The following is a 15,035-nucleotide window of genomic DNA, read 5'->3' on the forward strand; positions in this document are numbered from 1 at the left end:
AGAAAAAGATAGGATAAAGTTTCAGGCAACATTTCGTGTTCCACTTCTGTAGGCCAAGTTAAAACTTAACACTTGACTAATAAACCAAACTTCAAAACAGCTCTTATTTAGCATATAATTCAGAACTAAAGCCCACAAAAAGTGACCAACAAAAAATCTTAACCAGCTTTTTGATTGAGTTTGTTGTTGTGTGCCTTCTATAAGCGAATGAATTTGAATATAACTTGAAAAATCTAACGTTCATTGACACTCAAAGTTTTTCGTTGTTTTTCTGCACTTAAGAAATTTCACACCTTACATTTTTACACCGTTTTATATTTCTTTCATCTTCAAAAAAAACATTTTTCAAGTAAAATTTTATTAAAGTCTCTGATTTGTGACAAATTAAGATATCAACAGTGTCCTCAAATCAACACTAGAGAAATAACTATATCTGTAAACACGCTTACAAATATTAACAACATTAATTCAAAACACAAAATACCGCTTTTACTGCATAATCATAATCACATCTTCCACACATGAACCACGCTAGGTGGATTTGATATAAATGGCACTCAGTGATGAGATTGGAAAACCGTAGGCAATAATTTTTTTTACAGTAATAGTATTTGGCTATTAGTTTTCATTTGGATTGTACTGAGGCTGGAGGTATCCAGTTGTTCATCAAAGTGGTAAGCTAGAGCTCATCCTTGGGCTCTGTATCTTCATCCTCGCCTTCCTTCTCCTCGGTCTTCTCTTCGTCTTCTTCTTCATCTTCAGGGAATTCAGGCTCAGGCTCAACCTAAAAGGATCACTGATTAGTATTCAGTACTATATGTGAATTTCAGATAAAGCTATGTCTATTTATGCAATTTGCTGACGGCGAGGTGAACGCAAAAACTAAATTTAGATAGAGAATGAATTCATACCTCTTCGTTTACGTCGATATTCAGGCTCGTCTTGAGCATTCTTTCAATTCTACCAGCAAAGTTAGGCATGTCTGATATCTGGTAGCCAGACCTCAGCAGGGCAGTGTCAAAAAGGGTTTCAGCCATGTCTTTTGTCTTCTCGTCAGAGGCATCCGCTTCTACTTGTCTCAGCAACTCTTTGATCAGAGGATGTCTAGGATTGATTTCCAATGTCTTCTTTCCAGAGTAGACATTAGCCATGCCCTCGTTCTCTCGGTGATATCCTTGGGACTTCATGATTCTCTCCATGTTCCCAGACCATCCCCATTGTGAAGCTACAAGGGCGCACGGTGACTGATCCAATCTGTCAGAAATGGCTGCTTTCTCAATCTTGTCTTTCAATCCAGTTTCTTTGAGCCATGTCGTGAGAGGTTTGAACTGTTCTTCTGTCTTTTCTTTAAGTTCTTTCTTTTTTTCGCTGTCTTTACCAATCTTAAGACCATCTTTAGCGACGTTCTGGAACTTTTTCGATTCGTAATCAGTCAATGATTGAATGCAGTATTCGTCAATGGGTTCCGTCAGATATAGAACTTCGTATCCTTTCTTGAGGAGTTTCTCAACGAAAGGCGAGGTCTCAATTTCAGCTACGCTAGAGCCTCCCATGAAGAAAATGTTCTCCTGTGAAGACTTCATTCTCTCAATGTACTTATCCAAAGAAGTCATTTCGTCTTTGGAGTTGGAGGAGTGGAATTTGAGCAGCTTCGCAATCCTGTTCTTGTTTGCGCTGTCCTCCATGATTCCGAACTTCAATTTAACTCCGTATTGCTTATAGAAGGCATCATAGTCTTTATCGTCCATCTTCTTAAACATATCGAGAATTTTTCTGATCAACTTCTTTCTTATGATTTTGATCAATTTATTCTGCTGCAAAGTTTCCCTGGATACATTCAGAGGCAAGTCATCTGAGTCAACAATTCCCTTGATAAAGGACAAGTACTTCGGCATTAGATCGTCAATCTTGTCTGCAATAAATACTCGCTTGACGTACAGCTTGATGTTATCCATGCTCGGTGAGTCAGTATATGAATCATGAGGTGCTGTTTTCGGCACAAAAAGAATGGACTTGAAAGTGACTTCTCCTTCCGCCGTGAAATGAGTATAGGCAAGTGGATCTTCGCTGTCTTTAGTGAATGATTTGTAGAATTCTTTGTACTCCTCGTCCGTGACGTCGGATGTCTGTCTCAACCAGATTGGCTTGGCTTCGTTCATTCTCTTCCAATCCCAAACAGTCTTCTCAACTGTCTTCTTTTCCTTTTCACCTTCTTCTTCCTCCTCGACAACTGAGTCCTCGTCCCCATCAGCTTCTTCGTCCGCTGGTGGTTTCTCTGTGGCATCGGAAGCTTCATCTTCAACCTCTTCTGTTACTGTCTGAAATAGATTTGATTATCATCAAACATAGCCATTCGAAAAATAACATTGATTACAATTTTTTTTACCTCTTCAACTTTTGAATTTCAATAAATACATGGCCAACAGACAGTTGTAAAAGTGTGAATTCACGAAAGTTAACCGATAAAATACTGACGCAATTTTTGAAAAATCTAAATTTTCTAATTTTTAAAAAATGACCTTAATGCTCTGAACTTCTAGAACAATTTATGATTGACACTTTTTTGATAAAATCAACCCTTTTTGAAAAAACTATATCTTTATTTTTTTTATTACGCTGAAAGAAAAAAGTTATGACCTTTTTAAGTGTCTTCACTACTTTTATTCACTTCACTACTTGCACATTAAACAAGGACAATATTTAGGACGGGAAAAACCTTAAATGACAAATCATTGTCTATAATTCCGCTTTTTCAAGCTATGACGGTTCAAAATTAACAATATCTTACCTTGCTGCTCCACAGGTAGATAGGGAAGTTGATGAATTGACTGTATTTTCGCACTAGATCTTCCAGTTTGTTCTCTTCCAAGAACTCAATTGACTCGGGTCGCATGTGCAAGCTGAAAATAAAATCATTTAATCTTATCTAGAATATTGTATGGATTGATGATGGCAAGGTGTTCCACTACAGACATCTGTACCTTATTTGAGTCCCTCTTAGAAGTGTGTCACCACGCGGATCTTCCGCTAGAGAAAATTCAGCAGCGTTCGACTCCCAAATGTGTTGTTTGTCATCATTGTGCTTTGATGTGACAAACACTCTGTCTGCGACCAAAAATGACGAATAAAACCCAACGCCAAATTGACCAATAAGGTCAGTTGCTTTCGAGTCGCCTTCTTGCATCTTTTGAATGAAATCGCTCGTACCAGATTTGGCTATTGTCCCAAGATTTTTCACCAAATCATTTTTAGTCATTCCAATTCCTGTGTCGATGATGTGTAGTAGGTTATTCTCTTTGTCTGGTTTGATTCTAATGGAAAGCTCCTCCGTTGCATCAAGTGCACTTTTGTCTGTGACCGATAAAAATCGGAGTTTGTCGAGGGCATCAGAAGCATTTGATATTAGCTCTCTCAGGAAAATCTACATAAACCAACGCCTATTCATTTAACAAAATCTAAATTAAATCTAAGTTAACCCAATGTAAAAAATAAGCAAATTAACCTCCTTGTTCTTGTACAGTGAATTGATAATCAATTTCATCATTCTATTGACTTCGGCCTGGAAATGATGCTTCTCGGCAGCATCTCTCAAATTCTTCATATCTGCCACATTAAGCCCGTCCAACTTGATGGCCTCTTCCTCTCTAGGCAGACGACAAAAATCAGGAACTCAATTAAATTAAAATCTATTTCAAAACCTAGCCATCAGACTGTTGGAAACCAGAATACACTGAAATATTTTCTAATTCGGGTATGAAATGACCACATTTTGGACAAAGTTGATGATGCGGTAACTAAGTAGACAGAAAAAAGCAGACAAACAGAATTTCGACAAAAATTTTACAGAAAAAGCAGGTCGTGGCCGGACTCCAACCATTGACCTTTGTCTTTATAGGTGCTTTACCTATTCGCCATATGCGCAAATTAACGTTGTACTTTTGATTTGATATGAACCCAGGTAAAATGATTCAAGTGATTCTCTTTCGGTTTGACAATCGCAAGCGTAATAGCACATTAAAGCTTTTTCAAATTAACGAATCAATTATAATTGAAGTGTCTCCTTAAAATTGAGTTAAAGAAAACTAGGTTAATTGATAAATCCGTTGGCAATTCTGAACTTAGCCAATCGAAGATTGGAAAAGAGTAATGAACGCAAGTAAACATAAAACAAACACTGACTCTGTAGACTTTCGAATTTCAAAGAGAAAAACAGATGCCCTTTAAGCTCTTTGAATTTCTAGAACAATTTATGATTGGCGCTTTTTTGATAATTTGACCCAACTTGAGAAAACTGGATCAACAGGTAAAGTTTTTCTTCCGCTGGAAATCTATAAATCAAATTCGAAGTTCGAAACTAAAAATCGTTCACGTTTTTTGTCCCATTTCCACGTTCGTATTTGGAGAGTGCTATTTACGTAACTATCAGCCGATTAATTTCAGTTGAACTCAAAAAGTGCATATATATCTAAGTGCATTCATAAATGCATCAATATGTATAAATGCACATCTATAGTTATTAGACACTTTTAAGCACCTTTTAAGACTGTATCCTGAAAAAAAAAAGATAAAAAATCATGAAGGACTATATAAGTCTTTCACTGCATTTTGGAACTTGAATTCATAACAAATTTTGCGCACCATATTTTTTTGTTACTCGAGAGCGTAATTTGCATTCCTTTCAGCAAATGAATTTGAATTGAACAAAAGAAGATATAGCCAACAGACAGTTGGAAAACAGGAAAAAAACAGACAGTTGGAAAACAGGAGTCTTTTATGAAAAAAACTTTCGAACTTCAAAAACCTATGCCCCTAAAGCTCTTTGAATTTCTGCAATTTATGATTGATACGTTTTTGGTTAAATTAACCCAATTAGAGAAAAATGAATCAATGTTAATTTTTCATTCCGCTGGATATATTCCACAAACTACAGGAGTAAACCAAAAACACTAGCAACTTCAATGAAAAGTGGGTACTCGTTTTGAAGTATGGTCCCGTTAAACACATAGTTTAAAAGTATCATCCCCAAACACTAATATGGTCCCATATAAAATCAAACAGCAAAGATATAGCATTTTCTAAGTTTTACCAGGAAACGATTTTTTTGATAGTTTTATTTGGTAGAATACTTGTGTTAAATTAAACAAAACGATTACAATTTTCTCTTAATTTCCATCCAATTGAAGTACTGCAAGTAGAATTCAAGTGTTCATGCGTGAATACAGTTAGTAGAATTCAAGTGTTCATGCGGCACCATAATTGCGTACAGCATATGAAAATTCCGTGATAAACCAACGAAGCCGTCAAAACACAACAAAAACCAACAACCCGAAAATTTCATGTAACGGCACATTTCCAATTTGAAAAAATTCCTGGCCGGCTTCTAACTTTTCAAGAGGTTTGTGCAGAAGAGAAAATCTGGCATGTTCAGACCCGGGTTAAATTGTCAAGACTTTGAAACCGAGCAATTAACATATCATAGAGGGTAGCTCTGACCATTTGCTCTTGGTCTATGTAAAAATTTTGATGACGCTCGAAGTAAATGTTGTCCAAAATTAACATTAGCAGCCTTTTCAAAAAGCTGAAACATTGATCGATTACTTGTGTAGAATTATGGTCTCGCCGTTTATAGTTAAGTCTCATTCAAAAACCTTGCGCTTCACTTCCAGACCACATCCACTTGAAGAAAAACACAAGGAAGTACTTCAAATTGATTAAAACAAAAACAAAACTTTTGAAGCTGCCCTTAAGATACTAGCGAGTATATTGCAACCCCGGTGCTTCAAACAGATTGATGAAGATGAGAATTAATTGCTTCTGTATATAAATATATGAAAGAACAACGAAGTTAAATGCAACCGTAATAGACTGGGATTCTAACAACGCTTTTTATGTCATTAAATAAATGTCAATTTAACGGTGGACTAAAATGGTCAATTCCTAAAACTACTGGGTTTCAAATCGAATTTTCAACTCTAAATAAATCCCTAAATTACGGACAGCATACAACTGCGCCTCATATTTCACAACTAAGCCAACAGACTGTTTCGAGGCAATATTTGTTATCCATGATGCTACCCTGAGAGAGTAACTTAGCAGCACCTTACTATAGCGTCAGGAAATTCGAATTTAAAAAAACTTCAGGCTCTAAATTATTTGAAAATCATAAAACGGCACATCTCGGAAACCTCGGGAAACGATTTGAGCAATCAAAAAATGGAGGCAAGATTTACAATTTCTGATAAAGAACAGAAGTACCCTGAAAACAAACCACTATAGGGATGGGTTTATCAAATTCAAGTAGTCATTTTTGAAGGTAAAATTTGCAGACCTGAGAGTGACCAGATAGCACCCCATTATACGTTTACGAATTTCAAATTTTTTTAAATCTAAGTTTTTCGAATAAAATCGCTTAAATAGTTGTCTCCTAAATAAGAGATTATAGAAATCGAAAACATAGACTGATTTCGCAACCCTTAAAAGAACCCAGAAAGCATCCAACAATAGTTTTGCTAGAAAAGAAGTTCGAACAAAAACACAAACCAAAAGGTTTAAGGTTCTCGTTAAGAATACAGGAAAAATGTAAACTTAACAAAATCGCGCTTCAGCAGGTTTTTAATACCTCGCTTCCCATGCTTGTATCATACCCACAGCCTCAATTCTAGACTTTCAATTGGAAGGTTCGTTCAAAAACTAAAAAAAAAATTAAAAATTACAATATACGGTATAGCTTTAACGTGCATAAATTTTTTCGCAAAACTAATTCAAAAATGAACATGCTAAATATTATTTTGAAAAAGCCTCAACATGGAGAGATAAAGAACCTCGCAGTCAAATAAATAATAGATAAAAAGATTTTACTGAGGGAACTATCAAAAAATCATTTACTGGCAAAAATTTGAAATCGCCCGAATTGTTTAATTTGGAATCTTAACACCGTAATAAAGCATGGTCAATAACAATAAACCGATGACAATAAAGTGTTGTCCAAAACAGATATATGAAAAAAAAATTTAAAAAAGGATGCTCTTCAAGAAAAAAAACTTGAACGATAAATTCCGCAAGTTATCTTATTATTTTTTGGTTATTCAGATGCCTAATTTTACCTCGAAAAGAATGCCAAAATGACGCAACCGTTATTCAATGGCTTCCGTAGTTCGAAACGTTTATTCGCATTTTTTGAGAAGAAACATTCAAACTGCCGGAATAAACCATTCCGTGCAAATTGGCGACTCACTAATGGCAAACGAAAATTTAATTGCAGTCGCCTGTCAACTACAGAAGATGAGTTTTGGTGGAATCGATTCCAAAAAATAAAGATTCTGATCGGTTCCTGATCGGTTCACTGAACCTTTTTTTACTCTGATTAAAGCATTCATTTCTCACGAAATAATCATAAAATGGACGAATGGCCAGCTTACAACGAAATTACATCAATTCGGGTAACTCTTCTTTAGACCATAATACAGTGAATCATTCCAAAAAATTTAGATCCGGTGACGGGAAGCCATACTTACAACGTTGAAAACTGGAAAAACTGCAGACCAAATTTCGGTAATCTTTTGGAAGGATGGTCCCAAACAATCATCAGTCGTCCATATATAAGTCAGATAGGAACGTTTATGAAGATAGTACTATTTTTTTCCGGTGATTTGATATTTCCTTTTTAAAAACACGTCACAAAGTGTTGGCACATACCGGATACTAGTAGAAATTTCAACTAGTATCAATACTAGTACAAACTAGTATAAGAAAATCATGATACTTGTATCCAGGGTGTAAAAAAAAACAATCAATAAGATAATCAAAAATTTTGTAATCTACATTTTTAGCGGTTTTCAAACTTAGAACTGAAATAAAAAGTTGTATTAAAATATTGTCAAAAAATAGCTCGACAATTAAGCGTTGTCCAAAACAAATATCTGAAGAAGAGCTAATTAAAAGGGACTAATTACAAAAAAATAATCAAATTGAACAAAAAATTCAGCAAACTATCTTATTATTAGGGTTAATCAGATGCCTAATTTTACCTTGAAAACAAGGACAAAATTATGCAACCGTTATTCAAAAGCTTCCGTAGTTTCCAGAAGTTGTGGAAAAAAATTCAAATTGGCGGAATTAACAATTCCGTCCCAATTGGCGAATCCTTTAATGGCAGAAGAAATTACAACTGTGGTCGACTGCCAACCCCAGAGTTAGTTTAAGTGATATCGACCCCAGAAACGATGATTTTCTTTGATTGTTCTCCCGTTTGGTCCACTGATCTTTTTTTATTTTGAACAATTCACTGTTCGTGAAACAATCATTAAATGGACGAACGGCGAGCTAAAAACCAAGTTTACATCGATTGGGGTAAACCCTCTTTACAACCACGATACAGTGAATAATTACGGACAATTTAGATCCGTTCACGGAAAGCAATACTTACAAGGCTGAAATTATAGAAAAATTGAAGAGGAAATTTCGTTACTGGTTTACGAAGAACTAGCGTGTAGCGCACCTCCGGTGCTTCGAACTTTCAACAACTCAAAAAACTATTCTTTGAGTATACTCTGACAGCTCCCAATTACAGGGTTCGTAATTACCAAGTTTTTAATTCAAGTTTTTATACAAATTTTGAAAAACCATAAAATTTTGAAGTTTAATATAAGTTCTTCGAAAAATTAAAAATAAACTAAGAAACTTCACATCTGGGAAAATGAAAGCAATTGAGCAGTCGCATTTGGACGCAAGATTTGCAACTCCTGAGAGTACTCTTACAGTACCCAACTACAACGTTGGGCAATTCAAATTTTGAGAAACTTCACCTTAAGTTTTCGAAAAAAGGTATTCACATCTCGAAAACTACAAAAATTGGAGCAGTGTTTTTAATGGTAATAATCGCAATCTTTCAAAGTACACAACTACGGGGCTGGAAGTTTCACTTAAACTAATTATTTTGTAATTTGAGTTTTCTGAAAATTTCTTTAAAAAATCACAAAAATCGTCTTATCTCTTCAACAAAAACGATTTGGGCATTCTTAACTGGAGGCCAAATTTCCAACCCGTGAGATTACTCTGACAGCCTCCCAACTACAGATTAGGAAATTCAAATTTTGAAGAAAAAAAATTAATTTAATTTTCATGAAAGTTTTTTTTTTGAAAAAATCACAAAAAACGTCATATCTGGAAAACTACAAGGATTTGAGCAGTCAAATTGGGAGGCAAAACTCCCAACTCCTGAGATTACCCTGACAGAGCCTCACTACAGCGATGAAAAGTTCAAGTTCTGCGAAATTTTTTATACCTAAGTTTTCTGAAAAATTTTGAAAAAAAAACCGAAAAAACGTCATATCTCAAAAACTACGAGAATTTGAGCAGCCATATTCAGAGGCAAGATTCGCAACCCCCTGAGAGCACCCTCACAGATTCCAATAACAGGATTGAGACCTTCAAATTTTGGAATTTTTTAACATTTAAGTTTTTTTGAAAATTTCGGAGAAAATCATAAAAACGCCATATCTCGAAAACTACAATGATTTGATCAGTCATATTTGGCGGCAAAATTCGCAACTTCTGAGAGTACCCTGACAGAGTCTCCCTACAGAGATGGTAATTTCAAGTTTTGTGAAATTTTTTATATCTAATTTTTCTGAAAAATTTTGAAAAAATCCAAAAAAAACGTCATATCTCAAGAATACAAAGATTTGAGCAGCCATAATCAGATGCAAGATTCTCAACTCTTGAGAGTACCTTCACAATATCCAACAACAAGATTGAGATCTTCAACGTTTTTGAAACTTTTAAAATCTAAGTTTTTGAAAAGTTTAAACGTCATATCTCGAAAACTACGAGGATTTGGGAAGTGAGATTTGGAGGCAAGATTTGGGACCTCTGAGAAACCTCTGACAGTACCCAAGTACAGGGTGAGAATTGCAAAAATTGAGAAATTTAAAAAAATAAATAAATGTTCCAGAAATATTTGGAAAAATCTCGAAAATTGCCTATTTCGTAAGCTAAAAGGATTTGGTTATTCATATATGGAGGCCAGAATCGCAAAACCTGGGAAAACTCTGACAATATCCTACTATTGGGTTGCTAATTTCAAACTTGATGAAATAAACACTGAATTTAAAGTGAAAAATCAAAAAAAAAATCTTAACATGCAAAAATAATACGTTGCAAAAGCTTAAACATGGCGAGATAGTGAAGCCCGCATTTAAATATATAACAGATGGTCCCGAAAAACTACCAGTGGTCCCATATATAAGTCAGACAGAGAAGTTCTTGAATGTAGTATATTTTCCGGTGAATTGATGTTTATAATAATTTCATTTTTAAAAAGACACGTCATGTGTTAGCACATAACGAACACTAGTAGAAATGTGAAAATCAAGATATAATATCCAGAAGTGTAAGGAAAAAATTGATACACAGATTATCATCCATTTGAAAAGCTACACTTTTACTTTGTAGCGGTTTTCAAACTGAACTGAAATAGCAATTAGATATTAAAAACGTATTAAAACGTGGTCAAAAACAAAAACTCGATGACAATTCAGCGTCGCCTAAAATAGATATCTAAAAAAGAGTTAATTCAAAAGCGAGTCACTAATGGCAAACGAAATACAATCGTAGTTACTGCCAACCCCAGAGGTTTAGTTTTGGTAGGATCGACCCCGAAAACAAAGCCTTTCTTGCTCCCGTTTGATTTACTGAAATTTTTTTAGTTTTTAAAAAATCATTGTTCATGAAACAACCATTAAATGGACGAATGGCGAGCCAACAACCAAACTAGATCAATTAGGGTAAACCTTCTTTACACCCATGATACAGTGAATCATTCCGAACAACTTGGATCCGGTGACGGGAAGCCATACTTACAACGGGAAGCCATACTTTTAATTAAAAAGATATTAAAATATGGTAAAAAAATGGCTTGATAACAATTTAGCGTTGTGCAATAGAGTTATCTAAAAAGAATTTAATAAATAGGGACGATATTCAAAAAATTCAGCAAGTTATCTTATTTTTAGGGTTATTCAGATGCCTAATTTTGAAAGCAATGACAATTTTATGCAACCGTTATTCAAAAGCTTCTGTAGTTTCAAGACGTTTTGTTGGAAAAAACACTCAAATTGGCCGAATTATCCATTCGGTGCCAATTGGCGAGTCACTAATAGCAAACGAAATTACAACCGTAGTCGACTGCCAACCCCAGAGAGTTAAGTTTAGTTTAAATCGTCCCCGGAAACAATGATTTTCTTCAATTGTTCCCGTTCGGTCCACTTACCCTTTCCATATTTTTGAAAAATTTATTTTTCTTTCAAACGATCATTAAATGGACAAATGGCAAGCTAACTAGCAAATTACAACATTAGGCGTAAATCCTCTTTTTACATATGATACAGTGAATCATTCTGAACAATTTGGATCCGGTGACCAGAAGCCACTTACAACGTTGAAATCTGGAAAAACTGGAGAAAAAATTACGGTACTCTTGAAGTTTGGTCCCCAAAAACTACCAGTGGTCCCATAAACAATTTTCAAAGTTAGTACTAAGTTTTTCCAGTGAATTGATATGTAATAATTTCATTAAAAAAACCACTAGTGCTAAATAGTGTTGGCACATTCCGGATATTAGAAATTTCTTGCATGTGAAAATCATGATACTAGTATCCAGGGATTTCAAAAAAATAATCGTTAAAAAGATATTCATCGATTTTGTAGTCTAGATGTTTTCAGCAATTTTCACACTTGGAACTTTTATAATAGTTTGGTCATATTTGCATATTTTTAAAAAGGAAATGGTTTGGTTTGTTGTTTCTTGAAAAGTTAACATTGAATATGGTTCGTTACAACTTTACTGAGAGAAACCAAATAATTAGAGCAATTAAATTTGGGTCAACTTTTGAAGAATCGCGAGTTTTTTTGATGTCTAAAATCAGCAGTTCAAAAAATTTGGCAAAATCTTATTCTAACTGGCACTGTCGCCGACCGACCAAAACCACCGTGGCGAAAAATGACAAATTGTTCGAGATTTTTGCGCAGACCCATTTCTGACAGTAGTCGAAAACGGAACTTCTGGGACTATTAGCCAAAAAACAGTTGCCAAAACATTACAAAAATACGGTTTTCGTTGTAGACCACTAAAAAGTCAAATAGTCCAAAGAAATTGTTTAAATTACCGAAAACTTTTGCCACCACCAAAACTTCGCGCTGGAAAAGACAATGGAAAGAAGTTCTCTATGGAAGAATTATCCAGCAATCAAAAAAAAAGAATGCAATGCAAACTGATCGCTGGAAAAAAAAGAATTATGGTCTGTGCTGGCATGACATTAGCCAACAGACAATTTTTGAATTTCGAAGAAAATAGATGGCCTTAAAGCTCTTTGAACTTGTAGAACAATTTTTGATGGACACTTTTTCCAAGCTAACACAATTTGAGAAAACTGGATCGGCAGTTTGAACTTTTATCAAGCTGGGAAATCGGATACCTAAATTGCATTTTCGAAATTAAAGATTGATCAGGTTTTTCGTGAGCTTTTCACTTTTGCTGTTTGATAGGAGTTTGCCATCCTTTTAACAATGGACAAGCACTGAACTTTAAAACAAATCACCGCAAAAAAAAATCAAAATCGAGCGTGAACAAAATTCATGACTTTTTCTTGGAAAAAAAATCACCAAGACCTATATAAGCGTACTCACTAAGTTCATTGTTGTTTTCAACCAATTCAAATTTCAATGAAGGACATTTGAACAGCGATCGAAACATGAATAAAGTTTTGAGACCCCAAGTAGTGCCATTTATGCAACAGGACCCTGAAATTAAGTTTTTTCAACAAGATAATGCAACTCCACGTATTGCCGAACCAAGTGAAGAATATTTGCGAGGAAAAAGAATTAAAGTTCTTCCGTGGCCTCCTGGTTCACCGGATTTATCGAGCATGTTTGGACGAACATGAGCATGTTTTGGACGAAAATTAACAAAATCGACCATTTCAAAAAAAGCCGATGAACTGCAGACGATAATATGCTTGCAGACGTTCATTTGTGCCCCTTTTCCGCTATTAAAACTTAAAAACCCATTTCATGTAATTTGCTTTTAAAGTATTAAAATTTTGCTTGAGCTTAATTTTGTCCAGTAGGGTATTCTCATGTTATTCGGTTCAAAAACCAACTTTATCTTTAATCTACAATAAGTTTAATGTTTATTTGACTTTTCTCTTGGAGCAAAGGCAATTTTTTGGGACCATAATTCTAAACTAGGTTTGTAACGCGGCCATTCTAGACCAGTAGCCGCGCTTAATTTAGTCCGCTTGTATATCAAATGGTTCAAATGATTTTGTTTAACAATTTGTTAACCTGAAAATAATCTCAAATTGCAATCAATTTAACCGCTTACTAATCGCAGCGAATTACTTAATGATTTTTCACTGTGAATGATTGAATCGACAAGAATCAACACTTTTTTTGTTCTTTTTATAGAATACATCAGGTTAAAAACATCATGGTAACCAACCGATTACCAAATAAAGACTTACTTTAGTGTTTCATTTATTTAATTTATACACGACATTTGGACAAACAACCTCACATGGCAAAAACTCACAATTTGATCACCAGAATAATCTGCTGCTCTTGGCATTTTTTTTCTCGTTTTTTTTGTCTTATGAAGAATACTCAGGTCAAAAAAATCATAGTAACGAAAGTTAGCTTCAGGAGTCCCTTCATCGCATATTCTAGTCAAAAACCTGGATTTGGGTTATATACTGAGCACTCCCTTGACTCAAATATTAATACTGAGAGTGGCTAAGATCATTTGCTATGAAATTGCTGAAAAATTTGATTTCTGAGAAAACTTGCTCTGGAAATTTTTTTTATCAATTAATGAGCCACTTGTAATTCAGTCAGTGATCAAAATCTCCGGTAGCTGGTAGCACTCATGAAATCATTGGTATCAGGGGCGGATGTAGGATTTATCGCGGGGGGGGGGGGCGGATTTTCGAAAAAATTTGTCGAATGCGTCCCTTCGGGGCGCACTCTCCTTCAAAATTAGAATTTATTCGCGCCAAAGGCGCCTTTACAAAAACTAAGGGTAGGTCGGCCTAAAATGGATGTCAAAACATAATACCAAAGGGGGTTCTTTGGTTGGTTGGAGGGGGTCGAATCCTTGCTTCAAACTGGAGTTTATTGTTGCTGGCCTCAAAAAAACTTAATCATACCTTTGAACTGCCTCGGTATCTGTCCTAGAACCATCGGCATGACTGCCTACATCTCCATCGACAGTTTCCTCGGCTATAGTCTCTTCTGCAATAGATAGCCCTATAACGAACACTAAATTCAGACCATAAAAGGGAATAGAACATCAATACGGAAGAAATATATTACCAATTAAAAGGGCACCGACAACGAACAAGTAAAACTTCTTGTCAATCATAGCTGTACAGGGGTAACAAACAATTTTTTGAATATTCTGAAGCAAATTTCTGCTTCTGGCAAACTATCTGTAATACAATGATGAATTTCTTCGTGGTCAACTCTGATTGGTTTAGATTGACCTAACATGCTCAAATTTTTCAAAAAAGAGAAATATTGTTATCAAAAACGAGTCCCTTTTAAAACATCTGATAAATTTAACGATAAGAAATACACATTGCTCCTTCTGATATAAACTATAAGGACATGTTAGACTTCAGCAACAAACCAGGATAACCGGTATCCGGTAAAAGTAATGTCAATTGAACAAAAACTGCTAAGAAGTAGAAGGTAGAATGTTTTTGCCTTCTGATTTCTACATTTTGAAAGAGAAAAATCGAATTTTTTTTCAAGTATACCTACGGGTGAAGGCTTTTTTGCCCCCCATTGAGTAAAACCAAGTCATGAGTCAACAACAACTGACGGAATCTCAGCTACCAATTACTCACGAAGTGCTGATTGAAACGGAGACAAATTTCAGAAATGCGCTAACAGCAAACAAATCGACGACACAAACAAAACAAATCCAAATAATCAAAATCATCCCCCCATTCTCGAGAGAAATTGTAAGGTCAGCTGAA

General features: G+C 35.1%; 1 protein-coding gene across 1 annotated transcript; it reads right to left on the reverse strand.

Moving 5' to 3' along the window:
* Window positions 1–341: 341 nt before the first annotated feature.
* On the reverse strand, window positions 342–14,500 carry LOC134839665 (endoplasmin-like). The gene is made up of 7 exons (XM_063855288.1): window positions 14,368–14,500; window positions 14,202–14,301; window positions 3,503–3,644; window positions 2,982–3,421; window positions 2,789–2,900; window positions 912–2,318; window positions 342–784 (listed from the first exon to the last, which is right to left on the reverse strand). The coding sequence occupies exons 1-7, from the start codon at window positions 14,414–14,416 to the stop codon at window positions 680–682; spliced, it is 2,355 nt and encodes a 784-aa protein (XP_063711358.1). The 5' UTR covers window positions 14,417–14,500; the 3' UTR covers window positions 342–679.
* Between the last annotated feature and the right edge of the window lie 535 nt (window positions 14,501–15,035).

The sequence above is a fragment of the Symsagittifera roscoffensis genome, chromosome 2 (genome assembly GCF_963678635.1).
Source record: "Symsagittifera roscoffensis chromosome 2, txSymRosc1.1, whole genome shotgun sequence".
NCBI lineage: Eukaryota > Metazoa > Xenacoelomorpha > Acoela > Convolutidae > Symsagittifera > Symsagittifera roscoffensis.

Coding starts and splice junctions, on each gene's coding strand:
- LOC134839665 (XM_063855288.1), bottom strand. CDS start 14,416: ATGATTGACAAGAAGTTTTACTTGTTCGTTGTCGGTGCCCTTTTAATT. Junction 3,422..3,502: donor CACTGTACAAGAACAAGGAG/GTTAATTTGCTT, acceptor TGGTTTATGTAG/ATTTTCCTGAGAGAGCTAAT. Junction 2,319..2,788: donor TCTACCTGTGGAGCAGCAAG/GTAAGATATTGT, acceptor AATCTATTTCAG/ACAGTAACAGAAGAGGTTGA.